The sequence below is a fragment of the Homalodisca vitripennis genome, chromosome 8, assembly GCF_021130785.1.
Source record: "Homalodisca vitripennis isolate AUS2020 chromosome 8, UT_GWSS_2.1, whole genome shotgun sequence".
Taxonomy (NCBI): Eukaryota; Metazoa; Arthropoda; class Insecta; order Hemiptera; family Cicadellidae; genus Homalodisca; species Homalodisca vitripennis.
The window spans coordinates 13,296,338-13,322,134 of record NC_060214.1 but is presented as its reverse complement, the minus strand read 5'-3'; the positions used below and the strand labels follow the sequence as shown (position 1 = coordinate 13,322,134).

General features: G+C 34.5%; 1 protein-coding gene across 3 annotated transcripts in view; it reads right to left on the bottom strand.

Annotated features, from left to right (window-relative positions):
- The window catches only part of LOC124367315 (mediator of RNA polymerase II transcription subunit 13), a 132,414-nt gene that overhangs the window by 18,860 nt on the left and 87,757 nt on the right, over positions 1 to 25,797 (bottom strand). For 2 of the 3 annotated variants that reach the window (XM_046824042.1, XM_046824044.1), the window contains 10 exons: positions 23,112 to 23,397; positions 21,634 to 21,881; positions 20,370 to 20,514; positions 17,493 to 17,624; positions 14,677 to 14,832; positions 13,235 to 13,522; positions 11,691 to 11,860; positions 10,041 to 10,326; positions 9,370 to 9,837; positions 794 to 1,025 (listed from right to left, as the gene is read on the bottom strand). In XM_046824042.1, coding sequence (XP_046679998.1) covers positions 794 to 1,025; positions 9,370 to 9,837; positions 10,041 to 10,326; positions 11,691 to 11,860; positions 13,235 to 13,522; positions 14,677 to 14,832; positions 17,493 to 17,624; positions 20,370 to 20,514; positions 21,634 to 21,881; positions 23,112 to 23,397 — 2,411 coding nt within the window. The remainder of the gene's footprint in view (positions 1 to 793; positions 1,026 to 9,369; positions 9,838 to 10,040; positions 10,327 to 11,690; positions 11,861 to 13,234; positions 13,523 to 14,676; positions 14,833 to 17,492; positions 17,625 to 20,369; positions 20,515 to 21,633; positions 21,882 to 23,111; positions 23,398 to 25,797) is intronic. The other variant, XM_046824043.1, reaches the window with a different exon arrangement.

Here is a 25,797-nt window from a genome sequence, read left to right as displayed (position 1 = left end):
GAACGACTAAGCAGATTTCATTAAAAATAACAACATAAATTTATAATCAAAGATGTAAGTAATTGGATGTTAAAAACTGAGGCAACCTTTCCAATAGTGCAACTTTATAAACTCTTAAGATTTGGTAAGCTGACAACTAATTGTAAATTAATTACTGTCCAAGCTATTAAAACAAAAGAAATTCATATTACAAACAAGTTATGTTATAAGGGAATCAAACTCTTTCTTTTATTCAATCAAATGTTGACTAGAATGTCGGAAACAATAAATTAAATTTTAAAAATTAGGTCTAAAATTTGTTTATGCCTGCAAGAATTACATGAAAAACAACTAACTAGAAATAAAAGACATTAAACAGCCATAATTTGAGGTTGAGTGGAAGAGAGGGCATGAAAGCCATAACTCCGCCTCTTTAATAAAGGTATTTTTGTTTTATTTTTTTCAAAAATAACCAATAAGTAGCAGTGTACATATGTTCTCTTATCTTTTTTTGACAATTCGAACAATAAATAAAGTACAATAACATTTTATAATAGATTTCAAATCCTCACTTGTTCTCAAATAAACAATTCATAATCCTTTCAATTGTAGGTAGAGAGTAATGTATTTCCTAGGCTTTAAAAACCCTAAAATTTTCTACAATTTTAAATTATTGTCAGCAGCAATCATTAATTTTAATGACATGACATTTATTTCTGTAATGTTTACAACACTACATTTTAATTCTGAGTTAACATATCTCAGTTAACAATGTTTAACTACCACTATTTGCTGATATGTTTGTACTACCGACCTCGTCCAGCCAGCCTGTGGAACTGGCGCCACGTGAGCGGACCGCTAACTGTGTACGGGGCGTCCCACATCCGCGTGGTGCACTTCTTCTGTATGGCGTCCTGCAGCAGGGGTTGGAGTGAGCGCATGATGCGGACAATGTCCTGGTTGCAGCGAGGACCTCGCGCTCGCGTGTACGGCCAGCGGTGGACTGCCGGCACCTTGCCGCAGTGCCTCGCCGCCATCTCCTCTACCTGTATCCGACACAGAACAGACGTGTCATAACACTCCACTAACACTGACAGGTTAATTATTAGTATTTCACAATTGACATCTTTAATACATATGGGAAGAGAGTGTTCATAAAACCAGGTAGGTTGTTCACTGATACCAACTTTTGTACACTAAAAATCAAACTCCAGGGAATATGGTGTACATACCATTATGTATTTTTTGTTATTACTAAAAGAGAAGCCCTTTTAAACCTTATTCTACCCGCCATCATGACCTGTGCGAGGATCTTAACAAACAGAATAAGGGGGAGAGTCGATACAGTACAAGGTCGATGGTACTGATAAAAAGTCAGGATTTGAAGCTGCGCCATCTCTAACTCAGATCCAAAGTACAAAGTTTAAGACTACTCAACCATCAGCATTCCTGACATATTTTACATACAACACAATAAAAACAAATATAATATAACCATTGAAAAGTATATTGTTATTGCAAGAAAAAGCAATTCAGATTTAAATTTGATCTGCACATAACACCTAGGGCACTTCTGGTGTAAACTCATCCTCAGTTCTTCTTATTGTGTTATGAAAAACAATTTAAATGTTGTAATTTATGTTGAACACGTTGACTCAGCCTGATACATCATCTGCTGTATACTGTTACCTACTGGCAACTTTCTGAAACTCTCAGGCTATTCCTCTCAGGCTTCTGAAACTCTCAAGTTATCAAAAACAGCAATTGATAACTTCATCACCAATATAGAACCCAATAGTTTAAATGTAATTGGGGCAATCACTCATATTTCTGATCATGATGGCCAAATAATGGAATTGTTAAATTTAGAATCAAAAAATATTACTCTAGTTAGAAAACAAGTAAGAAAAATTTGATAAAAGTAACATAGACATATTTCACAAACAATTAAGCTTAGAACATTGGTTAGATGTCTCTCAATCTACCATTCCCCTCAAATATGATAGTTTTTACAATATATTTAAGTATTACTTTGATGTTAATTTTCCAAAATTATATATTACAGAAAAGTTGGATAGTAGAAATAAATGGATTAATGAGGAGTTAAAACTAAAGCAAACTGAAATAACTTATTTGGGGTCTCATCAATTTAGAAATATGTAAAGATAACGAATTAAAATTATTAATCAAAAGTAAAAAGCAAGATCTACGAAATAATGTAATTAGTAATAAACAGTTATACTTTGAGGAAAAAAATTATGAATTCAAAAAATAAGATTAAAACTACATGGAACTTAGTAAATTTAGAAACTGGGAAAACTGTCAAAAAACCTACACAAACACTAAATTATTTCATCTGGGTCACTACATAACTGATCCATCTGTTATATGTGAAAACATTTAATGAATTCTTTGTGGAATGCAGTTAAAGATCTAGTAATCCCAAACATTGAGCACTCGGCAAAAGCTACTTTATTAAATGTTAGTCAAGTCAACACAAAAATTTCAATTCAAAATGGTAACAGAAAATGAAATTGCAAAAATAATAACATCCTTCGATAATAAGTACTCTTCAGGATACGATGACATTCCTATTACAAATTATAAAGGCAGCTTTGCCTTTTATTTGTATTCCGTTAACTCATGTAATCAATCATTCCCTAATCTCAGGTATATTTCCAGATAAATTTAAAATAGCCCGAGTTATACCTATATTTAAAAAAGGGTAATTTAGAGGATGTGAAATGCTATAGACCAGTATCGGTACTTCCAGTATTCTCAAAAAATTTTTAGAAAAAGTAGTATATAGTCAATTTTCTAATTATCTCGAAACTAATGAGCTATTAGATAAACAACAACATGGCTTTAGGTCCAGTAAGTCTACTACAACGGCAGGAGTTGAGTTTATTGAATCAATAATTGAATCTGTTGATAGAGGGCAAAAAATAATTGGCATTTTTCTGGATTTGTCAAGGGCCTTCGATAGTGTTGAACACAGTAAGTTACTGAATGTACTTTATACTCTTGGAGTGAAAAGTACAGAATTGACATGTTTAAATCATACCTGTCAGAAAGAAAACAATTTGTTGAAATTAATCATTATAAAGAAAATGCAAAAGTTAGATATAAGGAAAAATATGCTTCTCGTCTTTTAACTGTTCACCATGGTGTCCCCCAGGGGTCTATATTGGGCCCATTACTATTCCTATGCTATTTGAAAGGTCTACCTGGAGTAGTATGGGGCAATGATAATAAAGTTTGCCTTTATGCAGATGACACAAACATAATTGTAACTGCGGAAAGTGAAGAGCAAATAGAAATTTCCTCTCACATTGGCTTGTCGTTGGTAAAAGACTTTTTGGGACAGTAAAAATCTCCTTTTGAATTCTAGTAAATCTAATTTTATTTCCTTCTCAACAAAGCAAGCTAAGAATAAATTACGACCCACAGTATTTGTCGAAAATAAGATACTGGACCAAGTACAAGAAACTAAATTTCTAGGATTTAGTTATAGATGAAAACTTAACGTGGGATGAGCATGTAAATCTTGTTATGCGCAAAACATCAAGTGGCCTTTATGCTCTAAGAAGAATGGCACTATCATGTAACATAGAAACATTAAAATCTATTTACTACGCCTTAATCCACTCCCACATTTCTTATGGTATTTGTATATATGGCACAACAACAAAACGAAATATGGACAGAATCTTAATCCAACAAAAACGGGCCTTAAAGATTATGCTCCATTTGAAACAATCCGACTCTGTTAAACATATATTTTCAGAATTGAAGATTTTTACAGTGTATAGCTTATATATTTTTGAGACAATAAAATTCATACTTTTAAATAATAAAACTACAATAGGGAAAAATGTACATACATATAATACTAGATCACATCGACAAGTTGAACAACATAGATTGTGCTTTTTCGAAAAGAAAACTTCTTTTAAAGGAAACAAATTTTTTGACTGTTTACCGCAAAATATTAAAAAAAGAGAAAAATCCGAACAAATTTCTTAAATCATTAAAAAATTTTTTAATAAAATCTGCATTTTACTCAACTGAAGAGCTACTTACTCTAAGAAACCATTGAAATACATTGTGCTTTTCCCCTTTTCGTTTTATTCAAAAGAAAATTGTTGATGGACTACTCTAATAGAACAGGTATGAAAGTTGAAAGAAGGTGAAAACACTTAATTTTAATATTTTTATTTGTAGGCTCAATGTTTGTATGATTGTTTGTAAAACCTGTATTTAGAACTAATGTTGTTCTGGCCCGAAAGAAGGGGAAAAACCCTAAACTAATCTGCACAAACCTAGTTAAGAATGTGTAATTTTGTGTATACAGAGGTTCTTGTTTTCTGTTTTGTCTCATTTGTTTTTATTGTTCATTGACATTGTAAATGTTTAAAATTAAAACCAATTACTCTGTTGACACTATTTCTTGTACGATATGTACATTTTTATGAAATAAAGATGTTTGATTGATTGATATCCCTGCACACTCAGCTGATTCTCCCGGCAGAGCAGATGAATTCCATGGCAGAGTCTTAATGCAATCATTTGGATTTGGACCATATTCACATGGAAAGCATACTTGGGTGAGCATGACTAAAAAAACCAAAATACGTAGACGTGAGTATAAACTAGTGATGACGTACCTGTACTGGCAAACACATGTACGGACAAGCTTGCCGTCACTTTCAGAAAACAAAAAAAATAGTTTCTAGTAACAAGCGTGCTCATTCCTATAGAGGGCAGGGACACCCCTTATCCAGTAAGGATAGGGACAAAGCTATCCTTTGAACAGCTACAGAATACAAGTTTTAATTAATCAATCATTCCAAAATTGTAGTTTTCCAAAAACAAATTTAAATGGGCTGAATTAAAACCACTCTTGTTGGTAAAGTATTCAGATAATTACCATCCAATTTCAATACTGCTATAATTTTCTAAAGTATTGGAAAAATTAGCACTAAACCAAATTACAAATTTTTTAGAACCTAATTCAATTTTGACTTGTGATCAATTTGGATTTAGGAGGAGTCACAGTACATTTAGGGGCCATTAATAAACTTGTAAATGAAGTGTCTTGGGCTTTGGATGGGTCACAGAGAACCATGGGTGTGTTTTGTGACTTGTCTAAAGCTTTTGATTGTGTGAACCATATCCTTTTAAAAAAGCTTAAATAGTAAAGTTTTTCAAATAAATCAATTGTGTGGTTTGAATCTTATTTAGTTAATCGTATCAAAGAACTGTTATTTTTTTTAAATAATGTAAAATCTAGATCTCAATGGGAAGAAATTAAAGTGAGCATTGCTCAAGGGTATATTTTGGGACCTCTACTATTTCTTCTGTACAATAACAATTTACCAAAGAAATGTGTCACCAAAATTATATTGAAATTGCTCATAGCTGCAAACTAAGTAAAACAAGCTATGTGTGATGCAATTCCAAAGTTTCATGGCAACAGAAACCGTAATATTACAGATTCTGAAAAAGTATTCTCCATCTTGCATTCTGTCTGCAGAGCATTCATTTACCAATTTCCTTCTGTTTCCTTTAATTGTTCAGCATCTAATAATAAAAACTTCTAATCATTGTTTTCAAGAAAAATATGCTTAACTTCCTTACAATTCCATTGCCCCTGAAACTTTGATCTGTAATACATTTTTTTATGAGAAACTCTAACCTAACCTAACCTAACCATTTATAACAAACTTGTCACATAAAAATTAGAATTTCAGTAAACGTCTTGTGTCAAAACTTTTTATTGGATTTTGAAGAAGAATTAATTCTCCAAAGCTACAACTTTATTTATACGAAACTAGCTGTTTCCCGCGGCTTCGCACGCTTTTCGTAAGCTTTGCCCGTGTATGTGTACTTCTGGTTCAAGTGAATTATATTTCCAACGACGATGTAGAGTTTGTATTGTTGCCACGATCAAGAACATCTGTCAAATAATAGCCATTGTCTATGTACATGTACTTTATTATAAATTGGTCTAACACTCAAGCTTTAAGTTCAACCAGAAATGTATTTTGAAGACAAATATACGAGGGGGTACCCAAAAAAAAAACCGGAATTGTATTGCTGGCAGCCGGCAGCGTGTAGTACACATTCCTGCCGCTAGGCGTGTGTGTCGCACAACCCATTGCGAGCTCAGTGACCCCAGTTCCGTTGTCCTAGTGCATTCTGTTCGTTTGTAGTGACTGTTTTCGCTAACCCTGTTTTGTTCTTGTTTCGTTTTTTGTCATGGCAAGTTTAAGTGAACAACGTGCAGCTGTGAAATTTAGTTTTTTACTTGGTAAAAATGCTGCAGAAACTATTTTAATGTTGAATACAGCTTACAAAGATGATGCTATGGGGAAAACTCAGGTCTACGAGTGGTTCGCTCGATTTAAAAATGGCGACATGTCGATTGAAGACAAACCTCGTTCTGGACGTCCATCAACCTCTCGAACGGACAAAAATGTTGAGAAAATTCGTGAACTTGTGCTCACCAACCGTCGAGAGACAATTGAGGAACTATCAGAGAGTAGTGGGTTAACTTGAAGCTCGGTTCAGCGAAAAGTTCGCCAGAAAAGACCCGATTTGTGGCAGACTGGAGACTGGTTCTTCCACCACGACAATGCACCGGCACACACAGCCATCTCAGTTAGGCAGTTTTTAGCCAAAAACGGCATGGTTCCGCTGCCCCACGCACCTTACTCGCCTGACCTCGCTCCATGCGACTTTTTTTTATTTCCACACATGAAAAGAGACTTGAAAGGTCAACGATTTGACAGCGTTGAAGAGGTTAAGAAAAAAACGAAGCTCGAGCTTGCAGCCATTTCTAAAGATGACTACAAAAAATGTTTTAATCAATGGAAATACCGTTGGGACAAGTGTATTAGTTGTAATGGAGATTATTTTGAAGGAGATAAGGTCGTATTGTAAAAAATTTGATAATATATAATTTTTATAAAATAATTCCGGTTTTTTTTGGGTACCCCCTCGTACATCAAAGCTTAGCGCCTTCAAATAGTTTTTCGCTATTTAATATACGTGACTGTCTCGTAATCGCAGTTTATAGTGTGCAGGTGCTTTAAAAACTTTTAACTTTTGCAGCGCCGCCTGGTGGCGAGATACATCAATGGGGATAGCATATAAACCTTTTTCGTTGAAAAATACATTAACATACAAATTTTTATAATGATCGGTCAAATAGTTTACGATTCTATAAAGGACATACAAACAAACATTCATTTTTTATATATATAGATATCCACAAAACCCTCTTATTACCATCTGGTATGCAACATTTATAATATTCAGAGCGATTTTCATTAAAGATTTTTAAAAAGCATGTAAAAACCTCAGTCTTAGTCTAGTTCAGATCAGTGCAAGTATCAGGTCAATGAATAGATGAAGATGTTACAATACTGTAAATTTATTGTTAACAACAAACGCTGCAATTTTAATTATAGTGCATATCACTTTTATAGTGGTCATGGTTCCTGGAAATAAGTGCTGTGCTATATTATAATGTTTATTTTTACTTTGTCCGGCACTCTAAAAGTTGTCAATGAAGTAGTGAGCTGAAATACTGTACTTGTGATTAATATTTTCACTTAACAATGTTACCATAACATGACACCTTAAATAAGTATGTAATTCAACTAACATATATGTACGATTCACCACAGTTACGCAGTATACAGACTTTTTGGTAGTGAACTTTATTAAATGCTATGAAATTTTGCATTGTACTGATGAAACAATTTTATAGTTAATTCTGGTTTCTGTTATCTGAATTTTATTCAATTTGAATCACCACATTATTGTTGTTTCCAGATTTTGAAAGTTTTACTGAATAACAGTGTTTTTCACCTGGATGAAAACAAACCTTCTTGATGTTCTATTGCTCCATCAAATAAACTAATCATGTATAATTAAATATTTAAATTTAGATGTAAATTTCGACCCCAAAGTGATGCAACCACATTTTGGAGTATTCATACTCCCTTATATTTATCAATATTGTAAAATTTAAAATAAAAGGAAACTTTAAAAATATTATGGAAAGCAGTCTGTAATACAGACTTTAGTCCGAAAACAGGGCTTTGGACAATACTCAATTTAGTTGGGAATTACTAATATTTACTTCTTCTTCAACATTTTAATTAATTTTTATGCATTTAATGCTCAAGGCCTAGCACATTAAATAAATTATAAATAGAAACATTTTTAGCAATTACACATAGAGATTGTTTATTTATATTTAAAAAATAAAGTATAGATGTCTTTCTTTGTTATGGATAACTATAAAAGGAGGTACCTGAAAATTTCCTGCAACACTCTGCTCTTGCCAGATCTTTCATAGTACAAGTATAAAGCTACTTTATACAGTGCAGCCAATGGAATTTTCAGCGAAGGTTGTGTGTAATTAAAATATTATCTGTTTTTGTGAAAGTGATTTTACTAAAGCCTATTGTTTGTTATAGCAGACTAAAACTAATTCTGTGGGGACAAAAGTACTATGAAACTGCCACGTTAAAATATTTCTCAAATATACTGCAAACAGAAAATGTTAAGTGCATAGAAGTTTTCTCCTGTAAAAAAAAAGATACGATGAAAGGCCAGAAACTAACTGTATAGAATTTAAAACACTCCAACAATTAATAAATACAAAAATGAGGAACAAAATACATTAATAATAATTTCAAAGCAACACTATTAAGATACTTTTCTTAGTAGTATCCAGTCACATTGAGAAGATCGTGATGGCAGTGAATAACATTTCAATCTGGCCCCACATAGCTTGTGCTAGCTAATATTTCAAATGAAGTCTCTTGTAAGTAAGCACATTTAAATTTGCAGGAAATCAAAAGAAAGTCATGTGTTGGTGAAATGTTTACTACTCGTTCACTACCTCCATCAGTCAATCTGGCAAAAGTCACTGTAAGCTTTTTCAATCCTTCTCTTGAACATTGAACATTTTGTACCACAGTGTACCACAACCTCTCTCCTTCTTTTCATTATGTCCTGAATACAAACATCACAAAGTAGATTTCGGTAGATATCCAAGGATTTAAACATTTTTAACGACAAAACTAGTTACAGACAAAATGTGCTGCTGGCAGGATTTCGACTCATATCATACAATTTATTCAATCACAAAACATCAAGCAGACCCAAGATTAAGTGTGGGCTAAACGTGTAATGAGTCAGAGAATGCTTGGACATCAAGATCATTGCCCAACCCCGTACCACTTGAAATAGAATAATTTATTACTGGACTGTTTATACTACAACGCAGATTGTAAAAATTTAATTTTTTGTGTGCCTACTGGAAATAAAACTAAACCGAAAGTACTGTGAATAAGAACTCTGTGAACTCACCTTGCACATGGAGACGGAAGAAGAGTCCGTGTGCGCAGAAGCGAGCCTGCCCTGCTCCAGCGCGGCCAGAGTCACGTGGTTGCCGTCACCGAACTCCAGCAGATTGATGGACGGTGGTGCGGACAAGGGTCTGTGTTGGCGCGCGGCACGATACAATGAGTTACTAGCACTATGCACCACAACGCACTGTTGTCTCACTAGATCCATGACACCCAACGCGGCCCCCACGAGCCCCGGATGGTTCGTTTCCTCGCGTTCCTCTATGAGTCCCGTTATTTCCATTTCGTCCTCCAGGAACAGTCCCGACCGGTGCGAGAGTCTCCTATTCACCACCGCACTGAAACCACAACTGCAGCGGATTGGGTCGTCCTCCTGGGGATGATGGGCAGGAGAGAACACCCCGCCTGAGAATGGTGGTCCAGTGGGCAGGTACACACCAGCGTCCGCTCCTCGAATGTTCCCCACCACCTGTCACATAAGTAATAAATGTAAGTAAAGTAATCAATGTAATTATTGCAATATTATAACTCATTTTGGATAGCCCATAACCGTTTATAATGAACAAAAATCAGGTTTATATTCTACCATCAATCAATCCAATGATCAGTGCCTATACAATCGTAGAAATACACGATCATTGGATTGTCTGACGGTACGACTGAAGGCTCTACCTTGGGTCCGGCATTACACACACAAAGCGTGCAACTGTCGAAGTTGTGGTCTCGGAAGATGTTGAGTGCTGTGTCACCCAGCAGAATGTTGACGACCAGACTGTTGGCCTCTGGCGGCCTGGACTTGTAGAGGCTGGGGGGCTGGGCGGGACTGTAGGGCGGGGGAGGTTGCGTGGGCGGGGCCCGCCACGACATGGGGCTGGCGGGGTAGGGGGACATACCCCGCAGCGGGGGCCCAGTACTCCTAGGTGGCTGATGCACCGGTGTCAACATGTTGTTCATGTGACTGTAACACGAGTTCACACTGATTGAAAATTTATTTCAACAACGCAATTTTAAATACTGAATATTGGGAATAAATGAATGGTTAAACATAACATATTGCATAAAGTACACAATAAATACCCTTTGCTCTAGAACACAATACGCTTTGTTCAATTTTCATCACATTTATTGTTACTAAGTTGACTGAAGAGGAATAAAACTCTTTTACCTTTGTTAACAATTTTGTATAACATTACACATTTATTTAACCATCAAAGTAGGAAATCTTACTTACACAGATTTGGAGGTAGTTACAAAAATAACAGGACGTTATTTATCCAAATACCTTAACAATTAAATAAATTTTCTCTTATTAGAAAGGTTTCCCCAAGACTGCAAATAAAGTAAATTTTATAAACACACATTTTTATTTCCAAACATTAAACCAAGATAGATGAATTCTCATCAGTTAAATAAGAGAAATAGCCACTTTATAAAGTAATAAGTTTTCCAATAAATATAATGGTGCCATTGGATAGTGGATAAGATAATTTATCTATTAGTATCAATTTCAATATTTATAAGTCTTTAATACAAGTTCAGCCTCCTGTTTTGTTTGATTTATTCTCGTGTCAGTAGTTTGTTTGCTTGCGTTCTAGGTGAGAGTAAACTATATTATTTACAGTTATTATGTAATAAAATGGAAATTAAAAATGTTCTAAATAGAAAACTTGAACATTGCTTCTAACTTCACAAATGTAATTGGTATTTGACATTGATATAAGAAAATTAAACATATCTGGTTCGATAAATATGGTGAGTTTTGCTACAAAAATCATAATACTTATTACTAAATTAATGCCATTTCAAAATTTTCATGCAAAGCAATATTTTAAGCATGGAAAACTAAAATTATTTCAATATTACATGATACACATCAGGTAATGACAATTTTCAATAAAGTGTTGCATCGCAAGTTTTCTCAATATAAAAAATAATTTATAATAACTTTACAAATGTTAGAGTTTGTATTTTTAAAAGTATACAAAAATTTACACCAACATTAAAAAATATCTGTCAACATAAAATGTTTTTCTTACTTATAAAAATATTTATTATAAAATTACGTAATTTCATAAAATAATCATGTATGACACTGCATAATTAAACAAATTTTAGTATTTTACAAAATATCTTTGCAAAGTTGGAAAAAGTGCCTGGTAACAAAGGTAATGTATGTACCAGTTCCTGGAGTAGCAGGTTTGCTAGTGTACATTTTTGCCATTATGTAAAAACATAATTCTCGTACCGTAACGTCTACAATTATTTACGTAAAGCAACGTAAATACGTCTACTTAATTACGTTGAAGCTGCATCGTGTGTTACCTCGTAGGCTTATCCTGGTGGTGGGGGTAGAGCCAGGAAGGCTTGTACACACAATGAGAAGGCATGGTGATGGGGGGCAAGTTCTGGCTCGGCAGGTTCGTCAGAGGAGCGTACTTGGACGATCCGACAAACTTCCACATCTGAGGGGGTCGGAAGACGTAAGACCAGTCCTACAAGGCGATACATATTATTTCTACACCACTAGGCAAAAGTAAAATTATAATTAATTAACCTTTTAATCGTAGAATTTTACACATTACTATTTTAAATCCAAACACTTTCATAAAAAATCACTACAAAGCAACCAAATATTTTATACACCGTCCATTACATAATAAAAAATGCTAGTTATAATAAAAAAGCATTAAAAAATCTCATGTATGGTCTGATAATCGCAGTTTGAAATAACATGACAAAGTGTTAACTATTTTCAACATTCGTGTAATTATTTTTCTGAACATTTCATTACTAAACAATATTCATATTATGGTCGCTACACCCGAATTACCTTGGTTACAAGTTGTTGTCTTATTTGCATTTGCACACTACAACGTTATTTTGTGAACGCAATATCAAAACAGAAACGAGTATATATGAGATAATTGTCCCAATAGTGCTGCAATCTTGTGGATATTAATCAAACTACTTAGATACCACGTGCACTGTACGTGAGTTTAGAAGGATTTGTATCGTTTCTACCTCTATTTTTTTATGTGTATGTATTTTTATGTATATTCAATGTTCAATTGGTATTGAAAATATTTATATAAATTGTTGATAATGTTTTATTCTAAATAATGATCCTGAAATAAATAGTATGTCAAAAACTGCTGGAAATGGGGAAAATTCTCACCACTTCGGGACCTCTGCATAAAACTACGCTAGGTGTCAACGATCTTATGGCAGTTAAAGGGTTTAAGGCCTTACAAAGTGTTACATTGTTCAGAATGGTAGTGAAAAAAAAATCTAGTACAGACGTAAATCTTCAATTTTTAAGAAGCTATTCAAAACTTACAGAAGAACGGTCACTACGTAAGGTTTTATCGGAATTAATAAAGGACTAAAATAATTATCATCAACTTTTTAAACTTTATAGTTACTATATTTTATAATTCAAGAATGTTAAAGTATTGTAATTTTTAACCAATTCATGATTAAAAAGTTTTTAAAACAATTAAATGGATGCAATTTTAAAACTTTACGCCTTCTAGGACGTCCACAATAATAGTTCAGATTGTTTACCTCAAATCTTGCTTACAGAAAGAAAAACTTTAAATTCCTGCGTTCAGCTTTATTCCAACTTCTGCTTAGTGCAGCAACTGAAATCTGACACTCACAGACTTGACTCCTTTAATCTAGTATCCACATTTGAAGAGATACAAAAATGTCAGTGACAAGATTTTCAAAAACGAACTCATTGTATCATTTTGACATCAGGGATGCCTAATACTACAAAAGAGGTCTGTCTGGTTTCCCAGCAGCCATCCCTTCTCACCGTAGCTACGTTATGTGTTACGTGTAGAGTGAGCGTAGAGTGAGCGTACCTCTATAGGTTCATGCTGGGGACTGCCGAGGTGGTACTCCTGCTTTACACGAGGCAGTGGCAGGAAGTCGGGCGGCTCGTGGACAGGGGTGTCACCCAGGTGGCCTCCACACGGGGATGAGATGGGGTTATGCTCGTGGGACGGGGGCGTGGGGAACATCTTGGAGAGCTCTTCAGGCCGCACGCCCCCGCTGCCCCGCGGCGGCCGCACCACCAGCGTGCCAGGAAAGTCATCTCCGGCCTTGTTGGAGCCGGGTGGAGTTGGCATCTGCACTTGGAATATGAGCCCCTGTGACATTGTACATAAGAGATAAGCGAGTTACAACACAAACATAGCAGCAGGATGGATCAGTAACTCAATAGCAAAATCCAGCTTTGACCAGTACAAAATTCAATACTATCCAAAAAAAATCGTATCTTAATAGCAATTTAACTCATAAAAGGTCTCAGTGTTCAAAATTAAAAATAAAAAAAATTGTTTTATAGTCATCAATATCTAATACCAAGTTAAATTATAAAATGGTTTTCGAACTTTTATTTTCCAACAAATATCTTTTTACAGAATATTGTTCTTAATAGGGATGGACCAATACCAAAAGAATTCTAATCCGATACCAAAATTACGGTCTCGATTCTGAATTCTGTTAATTCCTGTGTTATTTCTGACTAGTAATACACTAAATTCATTCGTTTTGTTACTATTGAAAGAAATCTGGCACAGTAGGAGCGCTTAGCCAAAAATTTTAAGCGACCTATAGTTACGATAAAAAATAGAAAGATATATACATATATCTTCTTATGGATGATACATTCGTATTTACACAAGTAAATATATTACAAAGTAAACAAAAATTAGCAATTGCCTGAAAATTCGGTGGATTCGAGATTCAGCTTTGAATTTTACACACACACAGCCTCGGCAGTGATATTGTGAAATAATAACTTTCCAAACGTATTTTGACCATTTATATTAATTTTATTTATTACTTTTTAATAAAATACCTTAAAATGGTTTCCTTCATAAGAACAATGTTAAGCATCCACGCAATTTTACACCATTATTTTTTATCCATTATAGATGTCTCATACATATCAAACCAGGTTTTAGTCTTTCTATTCAATTGAATACTTTTTTAGTATTTCACCGATGATATAAAAAACTAGGAAGTGTCTAGATGTGTAATGAGATCTTGCATAATTCTACAGTAAAAAATAAGGTTGTAAAAGTTTTTAACATTTTTCTTATGAGGCTATAATCAAGATGGCTGCCAGTACAGCCGGCTCTTAACCATTAGTTGTCTTATGTACATGACAATGTACCTGGTTCACGTTATAAAACTGTAACCATTTAACACGTACCTATAAGGACTTTCGACTTTGCGTCTACATACATATCGTAAACCGTAATGAAATACAATCCAATCATGTATCTTCCGAACTTACAGCCTCATCGCTAGAGGTGTCATCCGAGTTATCAAATATCTGGTCTAGATCGTTGAAGCTGGTGGCCTCGATGGCCTCCTTGGTGAAGAGGTTACTCGACTGCAGCCTCGGCCCGTTGAGCGCCGCGGGGTCCAGTCCCTTCTTGTCACACTCCTCCTGCAAAGTGCCCCAGGGCATGGTCAGCAGTTGTAACAATACACCCACAACACACACAGTAAACCCCAAACATCGCTTCTATTATAAATAACCTACAACACCATTCACTCTTTACGTAACTTTAATTTCTGTTAAAATCTGTTAACCCTTCAACGCGTTTTGCCGTACTAGGTACGTCATGACACTTTTACTTGAGATCGCGTTTTGCCGTACTGAGTACGTCATGGAGTAGTCGGTTATTTTTGTAGCTGTAACAGACAACTATCGAATGTTTTCAATGAAAAATGTATACCAATCGAAAGGAGAAGATTCAAACTTTCGATTAATTGAGTTGATATCTCGAAAAATCGAACTTTAGAAAAAATATCTGAGAAATCAGCTGCATTCAAGACGACGTCATTGCCGTGCAGCCGATCGTTTGTCAGCTTACGTTTGTTGTTGTTTACAGTCATTGTTAGTGTGATGGTTATGTTCTACTGACATATTTTTGTGTGTTTTATGTTCCTTTGTTTAGTTATTATTATTAGTTTTACAAGCTAACTATATTGTTTTGAAGTAGGAAATCCCGTTTTGACAGGAACAATTTGTTGTGTTTCATAAACATGAGTTGGGAATGGTTTGTAGGTTAGCTAGCTTTTAGAGAAATATTTTAGCATATTTTAGGGAATTTATTTTAAAACTGTTATCGTTTTTGTAAAATGTTTTAAAATAAATTGAAAATGAGTAATCTTGAAGGACAGTGGGAAGAGACAGTGAAATTGAGACTTTTGAACCTTGAATCAGATGAAGATTTCGTTCAGTTCATTGGATATGACAATGACTTTGCTCAAGCTGAATTTGAAGTATTAGACTTTGGACAAAATAGTGATGATGATATTGAAAATAAGCTAGGTGAAAACATTGTAGTACAAAATGAGTTCAATGTTCTTGAAAGAGGAGGAGGTGATGCAGACCAAAATGTAGGCCTAGGCCTACCTGGTTTTTCTTCTGGTTCTGAAATGGTTTGGGAACACTAACCTAAAGTAGGTTAATTTTGTTTAATTTGGCTAATTTTAAACACTAAAAACATAGAAGTAAATAAAATAATTATAAACTTGGGTAATATGCGTATATTATTTATAAAACACAAAATCTCTAAAAAAAACCGCCAGAAAAATCAACGCAGGAGGGGGTATGACCATGAAAAAAAAATAACGCGTTGAAGGGTTAAAATGTTCGCATCAACCATTCGTTTACAAATTTTTTCATATTACAGGTATATTATACATGTAAACTTTGAAAAACATAAAAGAATTTCATGTTAAAAATATGATATTTAATGAGTTGTTACATACAATGTTATCGATTTCATTGAAAAAAAAAAAAAAAAAAAAAGAAAATTTTCAACAGTTTGGCCTTTTTATCATAGGACACAAATGGTCTACAGCGGGTTATTTGAATACAATAAATTGTGGCCGTCATGGACTACTCACTGTTTCCTGCCCAAACCGTATTTCTTTCCCCTTAATCCATGTTTTAACATGTCATTCCTTCAACTGTGCATCAAATTGCACCATGTGACAGTCATCTTGTAAACATTATCTATGACATAATACCATCTAACGATTTGTTGTAATTTTCCCCAGGTGAAAAAATTCAAGAACCTTAAAAGCGGGTCTACAGGTGGCCAAGTAGTTTTTAAACATGTTTACTAAGATGTACAAATAAGATTTGTTTTGTGAATCCCCAATTGCAGTTAGGTTCATAAATTCATAATATTAAATTTCTTTTACTAATTTACATTTTTTAAATACAGATTCAGCAAGAATTGCAGAAATTTGCCATCGTTATATATTACGTCATTAATATATATTTTTGTACACATAAGGATGGCAAATGTCCTCAATCCTAGTATCCTTTCAAACCTTCCATCGTCAGTAACAAACTTTACAGAAAGATTCAGCAAATTGTATAAAAAACCACACTGTTCAGCAACAACCATACCTGTACAGGCAGAGTCTAAACGTTTTTAAACATCATCCATCCACCTTACACTCACATATAATTTGACCTTTCATGTCTTAGGAAGGAAAGCTTCTAACTTATTTTGAAAAAGTAGATGAGAGTTTTCCACACTAAAACAAGGCGTGACACGATAACATCATTGATGATACATCAGACCACGTAGACACCACAACCAGATGTCCAGGCTCCAAAGTCAATTCTTCCAGTCAACCAAAAAATGGTTTACTGTCGATTTTGTCAATTTTAATTTGAGAAATAAAAGAAATAAGGTTTTAAAAACAACTTTTGCTTGATTTTTACTAACATCACGGTTTTTAATTAAATTTATTGCCAGTGAAATAGTAACATGTGTTGTAAAAAATAACTCGCAAAAACTACTGTCACATGAAAAATAGTATGGTCAAGGATATATAAATACGTAATAATTGAGCTGTATGTTGGATTAACATTTGACATTAAGCATTTAAATATAGCAACTGTTTCACTTCGTAAGCTTTGAAAAATTCAAAACTCTGTTGGAATAAAATAGGTTTTCACTGACAAAAGCAAAAACTAGGAGCGGAACAAAACCAAACATCCAAGCAAGAACTAAAGTAAAGTAGCCGAGAAGATCTAGCAGACCGCCACCACCAAGCACATCTCAGGACTCAGTTTACCTTGATAGGTTGACCAGCCTGATTCCGATTGAACCCCTCCATGGGCGCAGTGCCGTCTTCGTCAAACTCATACGGGTCTGAGCGTTTGCACAGTCCACCCCCACTTGGCGCGTCCACTTCCATCTGCAAAAACTGCGCATGCGTTACTCGGCCTGTACTACCTCACCGAATAACAAAAGTCCGAGACGGTGAGGTCACTTTATAAATCATAGAGAATGTCTAATACAGTTCAATTTTAAATAAATATTCCAATGCCATGAACAGGTTTTGGTAGATTACACTCTGTGAGCAGTGTTATTTTATTGTTTTGAGCAGAGTTTGGTAAATTACACTCTGTGAGCAGTGTTATTGTATTGTTTTGAGCAGGGTTTGGTAGATTACACTCTGTGAGCAGTGTTATTGTATTGTTTTGAGCAGAGTTTGGTAGATTACACTCTGTGAGCAGTGTTATTTTATTGTTTTGAGCAGGGTTTGGTAGATTACACTCTGTGAGCAGTGTTATTTTATTGTTTTGAGCAGGGTTTGGTAGATTACACTCTGTGAGCAGTGTTATTTTATTGTTTTGAGCAGAGTTTGGTAGATTACACTCTGTGAGCAGTGTTATTTTATTGTTTTGAGCAGGGTTTGGTAGATTACACTCTGTGAGCAGTGTTATTTTATTGTTTTGAGCAGGGTTTGGTAGATTACACTCTGTGAGCAGTGTTATTTTATTGTTTTGAGCAGGGTTTGGTAGATTACACTCTGTGAGCAGTGTTATTGTATTGTTTTGAGCAGAGTTTGGTAGATTACACTCTGTGAGCAGTGTTATTGTATTGTTTTGAGCAGGGTTTGGTAGATTACACTCTGTGAGCAGTGTTATTTTATTGTTTTGAGCAGGGTTTGGTAGATTACACTCTGTGAGCAGTGTTATTTTATTGTTTTGAGCAGAGTTTGGTAGATTACACTCTGTGAGCAGTGTTATTTTATTGTTTTAAGCAGGGTTTGGTAGATTACACTCTTTGAGCAGTGTTATTGTATTGTTTTGAGCAGGGTTTGGTAGATTACACTCTGTGAGCAGTGTTATTTTATTGTTTTGAGCAGGGTTTGGTAGATTACACTCTGTGAGCAGTGTTATTTTATTTTTTTTGAGCAGGGTTTGGTAGATTACACTCTGTGAGCAGTGTTATTTGATTGTTTAAAAGAGTTAATGTGTAAAGTCTTGGTGTCAAAACGTCAAAGAGCAGTCTGCCTGTCTGTCTGTCCATCTATGCAATAACTCTCGATAAAAAAGTCTTAAGAGACTCTAACTCGGTACTTAGATTCTTCTTAGTCCAAGGAAGGACCATATTGATTTTGGTGTCAAAAAAATCGAAGGGCAGTCTGCCTGTACATATGTGTAAAACTCTTGATAAAAAAGTCTTGAGTTGAAACTTGGTGCATTAATTTAATGTTGAAAAGTAAACAAGCAGTTTATCCGTCTGTGAGATCTCTTTCATTATCTACTGTCGCAATCTTCATTACTCCAATGTATCGGTTTAATTTGACTCATTATGTGCAACTTTTAATTTTCCCAATTAGATGAGACTAGTTATTTCTTTACTGAGGTAAAGTTTTGTCTTTCATTTAACAAAGCTACTACTCCAACTGAAATGGACAATTCTTGTTAATAAGATGACTTAACTCCAATGTCACTTCAACACGTACCTCACATAGACACTTATGTACGAGTTACCATTAGATTAGAAAATTACCGAAAATGGTAATGTAAATTGCTAAGACAGAATTTTTTCAAAGTCACCCTTTTCAGTTAATTTTTAGACTTATTTAGAAAAGTTTGGTAGGACAGTGTAATATAAACATTGTTTAGTATAAAAATTGTAGTTATTTAACAGAATAAAAAAAATCCTAGAAGGGATATTGTGTGTAAAGATTACTGTACAGGCTTACAAATATTTGCATCCAATTTGATTTTTTTTCACCTATTAATGTTTTTATTTATTATTAACATTAATTTGTTTATGTGTGTAAAAATACAGCTTTGTGCAAATTGAAATATAAATCTGTATAGTAATAATCTGAATTGTAACGTGGACTTTAGAGCCAATTTACATTGTGGTAACGTTTCATTGAGCAGTAGTAAACATTGTATTAGTTCAGTAGTTGAGAAAATAATTGCATTGCATGAGCACACAGCCTGGTTTTTCTTGGTGGAGGTCAAAACTGGAGAGTACTGAAAGGGTTAATAATATGAAACGATAATAATTTTCATATTTATCATATTTTTTTACAGCTTTAAACATTTAAAACTATTTGACACAAATAATAATTACATCATCGTCAGATAGTCAGATAAAGACTATAGGTTAACATTTCAAAGCTCTGTTAGTTGATGCTGATTTAATATCTAACAACTGTATTAAGCTTAAAAACATATGATCTGATAACAAATCATCTTTTCATATTTTTAACCCTTTTGATACCTTCCTATTTTGACCTCTACCAAAACCAGTGCAGCTAACGATTGACTCCTTTCTCAGTGGAACACTGATACAATGCAAATATTTTCTCAACTACTCGACTAATACAACGTTTACTATTGCTCGATGAAACGTTACCTACTGTAATATGATTATTGAATGAACGCCTAAAATAGGCGAATATATAATGAATTAAATGAAAGGGAAAGGATAAGAAAATGAAATGATAGGGAATCAGAGATGAGATATTACAATAAGAGCATCACAAAAATTGACCACCACCATCAAGAATATTATATATAAAATAATATTATTATTTATATAAAAGACTTCATCCAAAAAAATGTCTTTATACAATTCATCAAACGTACTAAAAAATAAGGAAAGAGGAAACACGATTACAAACTTTGTTGATACTTACAGGCATGACACCTGGTTGCTCCTGCTTGATGTAGTGCTGGTGGGGAGGGGAGGGGGCTGGCGGCGTGTACTGCGGGAACGTCGGCCCTCGGTTGGGTTCTGGCCGAGGCTCCGTCGGCTTGAACCTCTTCACAGGATGATTCAGCCTGTAAAACCAACACAACACATGCAGCTCAACTAACCACAACAGTAAACTGTTCATCCTTTAACAAGTGAACACACTGAGCATGGATTTCATGCATCTTTTCAATAGTGACCTGACCCAAAAACGTAAGTACCTTTCTAATAAATTGTCATAGACACGTCAATAATTCATGTCAATATGTATACTGGAAGTGAAGTGGTTCTATCCCTCCATTACACCATAGCAGCGATTTTATATCATCAGTCACAATCAACTGAGTCAGAATTTTTAATGGGCACCTGTACAAGAGATAGAAAGTGGGTCCCAATAAATTGATTTTGCTTTGAAGGTCCTCACATTAGAGATGTGACTAAAGAACATGTTTATTTACATTTGAAAACATAGGTTATAGAGATTACAAGTCCACAAATCTAGAATTCGGTACTTTTTCTTGGTGTGAAATTCCTCAAGACAACAAAATGTCAGACACATTGTAGGTTGAACAATTGTAAGAGATATCCTACCATTGTCTTTAGGCTAACAATCCATTCGGATCGTCCTGTTCCCACAATGATTTTGGGATATTAAGTGCATGATGAAATTACATCCACATGCATAGTTAGTAAATACTCATTGCTTGGTCAGTTTTGGGCAGAAAATCTGTAATCTTTCACTGGAGGATTTGTTGTGAAACAAGTAGCACTTACTGCAATGAGGCCGAAAATGTTTACAACAAACCAACGTGCACAAATATGTCACAGTTCAAAATGTCACCAATAGATAGAACCACAGTACAAACTAATCTACTTATCCGTAAGTATTATCAGATATGTTTCCACCAAAATACAAGGAAAGACTTCAATGACATACTCATTATCCACAGTTTAAAACTGATTAAAGGGTTGAAGTTGATTGAATGGTTTTGCCAGAGGTTTGATCTATATTACTGTGATATCAAACAAACATGTCTGTGCCAGTCAGTCTTCCGACGTGTTCCAACATGTCGAATTTCCACCCGGCCATTATTGATGTTGTGAAAGACAACTTGTCAATACATTATTGACATTTCCTTGTTGCCTTCACTTATTAAACATTAAGTGCTGAATAACTGTGGCCATCCTTTGGTCGTCTCTAGACTTACCAAGCTTCGAGCGAGGCGTAATCGTAGAGCAGGTTGGAGGGCTGCTCTTCCTCCTGCAGGATAGTCTCGTACTCCTTGGAAGAGAGGACCGGCCGCTTGAGTGTGGGCGGCGGTGGCTCCTGAGAGGGTGGGGGTTGTGGGGCAGAGGCGGGGCCGGACACAGGGGGCGGGGCGCTGCCGGGACCTCCTACACTGTCCAGTGCCTTTACACCCTCCACGCTCAGAGCAGATGGGTATGGTGAGAACACCTGGGAACACAACGGTTACTTTAACTTAAAGTAATAGGGCAATAATTATTTTACAAACTAAATAAAACGGTAAAAAATAATATGTAAACATTTTAAGCTTTAAACTCTTAACCCTAAGAGCAAATGATATAAACATCCTCCTAGCATGCAAGTAGCTTAAAAATTGTTTTATTTATTAAATTTATAATGAATTAAAATTTCTGACGTTCTTAGAAAAAGTAAAAACATACAAACTGATTTTTTAAAAGATCTTTATATATTTTTTTTAATAAATAGGTGTAAGAAAACAAAACATACAATTTGCCATTTCAGTAAAAACAAAAATCCCAATTTAAACCATCCTACATCTGTACACAATGTTCAGATGCAACATATAATATGCAATTCCACATAGGACAGAGCGTTCGGTGGCTATGACAAACAGTTTCAGATTGATAAAGGGTGGCCAAGAACAATGTATAGAGCTCAGCTGTTGTTTGACATTCAGTTAACATTTTAAAGCATTTTATCACCGGTTTTACAGACTACAGTTCGTGATGGAGGAAAACTATTGATTACAACATCATACATGTGTGGATTCATTTTTACTGTGCAGGATTTCTCGTAATACATGTAGGAAGAGTCTACGATCATGAACGGACTGTGCAAGAAATGGAATTACCTCACCACGGACAAATGTGAGAAGCATTTTGAATTTCACCTGTTGTACAATCGTGAACAATCAAAATACTTCGTTTTTTTGTATAACACTTTTTGGAAGCCATTGAACACTCTTGTAGTGCATATTGTGCTTGCCCTTCATTTGTGTTGTGTCATCCAACACAACAGTTGTAATGTATTTCGAAGAATACATTTTTCCATATGTCTGTAAATAAAAAGAAATAGCGGCCTAGCGATATCAACGCATTTTTTATATAAAAGAGACTATTTTGTATAGTAATAAAATAAATTGATTGATTTACTTTTAACAATGATAATATGTTTTATCTCTACTTGAATAATATACTTTTATCACTATTACATTAAAATACGGATAAAATTAATTTTTTAAAGCAAAAAATACATTATTATTGATAAATATTTCAAAAATCTAAAACATAAATAATAAAGACTTGAGAGAATAATTTGTCGCAAGTCCTTATTTGCAGAAACAAATAAACCTGGGAGGGGTCCCAGAAATTAAACCCAATAACAAAAACCTACAAACATTGAATATTGAAATTTATTCACCTGATTAATGGAAGAAACAGACTTTGGTCCATGGAAGTGTCCGTCCGGAGTACAGACGACTTTATCCTCTAGTGGGCTGGGAGCAGGAGGGTGATGGTGGGGAGGTGGTGGCTGGGGGGAGAGAGTGGGCATGGTGGGGTCGGCCGGGGGGACCGAGGCGGGCTGGGACTGGGGATTTGGTAGGGGAGATGGGGCCACCGAGGCGGGAGACCCCACACTGGCGACTGGCAGAGAGTCATTCTGGTGGTGATGAGGCGTAGACTGCTGGCCGTACGCTGACGTCAACCTACACCACACACGTAGCTCTTAGCACACAATCATTGGTAAACTCTATCATCAAAGCTGTACAAATCCACTTCAATAAATCTACTAATGTAAAATAGTCTAGATCAAGAAAAATAGGTCTGTAATCATATTTTATACTTTACTATTGAAGTTTAAAACTTTATTAGCAAAAACGTAAAAAAGACAAACGTTTACCAAAATTATTTTACGTTATCTTTTTATCAACTATATAATGGACTCATTAAAACCCATAAAAGGTATAAAATTTAAGTATTGATCTTAAACATTACAATTTATTCTTCAATTTTTAAAACTAAATGTTAATAAGAAGTTGAAATAGAAAAAAATTATCTTAGAACACTTTTCCAATCCAAAACACAGACACCATTCTTGTTATTGCCAGAATCTTTGCATATTATTTCAGAGAGCCTCCACCATCAGGGTCGCACAGCTGAAAGAAAAAACATAAAAGAACACCCTGAACCTGTTATAGAAAAAAAAAAACTGAACTAATAGTACGTAAAATCACACAAACGCTATAGCTCTGAAATGAAACACAATTCAATAACAGAATACTTTCAAGTGAGAAACCATCACAAGAGCATGCTTCTGTGAAGACCAAGCCCACACCTGCAGTAGAGTCTGGTGAGATAACGTTAGTTGCAAACTGTTAGCCGAGTCACCACACACCCGTGTTGGTAGCATTGGTCCCGGCACTATCCGACTGTCTCACTCTTCCTAACTCTCCGGAGGATATCACAAAAACAAATATGCAGGATAATCAAAAAACTTGCCAGTGATTTCTGCTGTAAATCCGTACAAGCAGTAAGCAAGAGATATTTGCTTATTGATATTGATAAGATATATTGCGACAATGCGAAAACCGAGCGAACCGATGGTAAGGAAATAAATTTTAGGAGGTAGTTTCTTTAAACTGGTTAAAACACAAAAGTCGGTTTTCCAAAAGATCTACAACTAGGCCTAAGCTAGTCCCGAGGTAATTTTAGTTATACTTTATTCTTAATAGTACGAATACATAAAACATTTTTTGAATTTCTGCTGCGATTATTTATTGACTTGTATACCCATTTTATAAATGTGATGTTAATTTGGTTATTTAAACATGTATGGGACATAAATGGTCAAATACAAAATAACTGATCATCAAAAGTAAGGGCTCTGTGGTATAGTGATAACATGTTCGCCCGGCAAGTGAGTGATTCAATCTTTGTTAATATTAAATTATGCTATTCCTGTTTATAAAAATTTAATGTATTCACTTGCAAGTAGGTTAAGTGTTACAGAAAAACACGAAAATCAGTGTTCATGGTTTTGATTTTCAGGTTCACGGAAACCATCATAAGAAAAATACTGATTAACAAAAGAAAAAAAGAGTACGTGTCAACTTGTTATTTTAACAGATTGGGTTAAAAAGGCTACATGATCCAAATTTTTCCATTAAATTTAAGATTTTAAATGATGGTTTTAAAAATACTATATCACTATAATTACCAATGTAATTTACAACGCAGTGATCTTTCTACTTGTAGTGAACATCAACAGAAAAGCTTTACATAATACCTGAACTTTTGTGTAAATGCCAGTGACTTAAACTTATATTAGATGACAGTAAATAAAACCGCTTTCCTACATTCAAACGTTAATTCCACAAATATTACTTGCTTAATGCTTTTGTAATAATTTACCATTTTACGGGAGATATTTTTTGGATAACCCTAATTTTATTATAGTGCGGATAAGGAGTTCCAACAGGTGAATTTTAAAATTATGTAACAAAGATTGCGAGGAAACCCCATTTTATGCGGTGCATAGTAATCTCTTTTGAGAAGGAATTGAGTCTAACATTTCAAAATGCAGAGTTGAAAAAGTCAAATTAAATGTTCCTGCAAAACCATGTTGTATTATCTTAACGCAATATGCATAATTTTACATTCTAACTGCATTTCCAAACTTTTAAATAAACATCATCGGAAAAAAGTACTTAATTAAATAGAGAAATTTTAAAAAGGAAACCATGACAGAAGTTGCTAATGTGTATAGTTACTGCTTTTTGTAATCATGGAAAACGTGGTTGTCCGTTAAAACTGTCGCAATAGGAGAAAGACTTAATACAGGATTTTTCAAAAAAAGTCACAAAGGAAAAAATTTTACAACGAGCACGTTATGTTTTGGTTTAAAAGAATGATTGCTAGTACATTGTTACACAATCGGAAATGCTTGTTAATGAAATTCCTCACTTATTATTTGTAATCATCATAAAAGTAATAATTTTGAATAGTCCTAAAAGTTAACAAAACAAAAATATTTTTAACTTAACATTTGTTTAAATTATAAAAAGAAAACAATATTATAGGGCAAAAATATTAGTTCAAAATTAGGT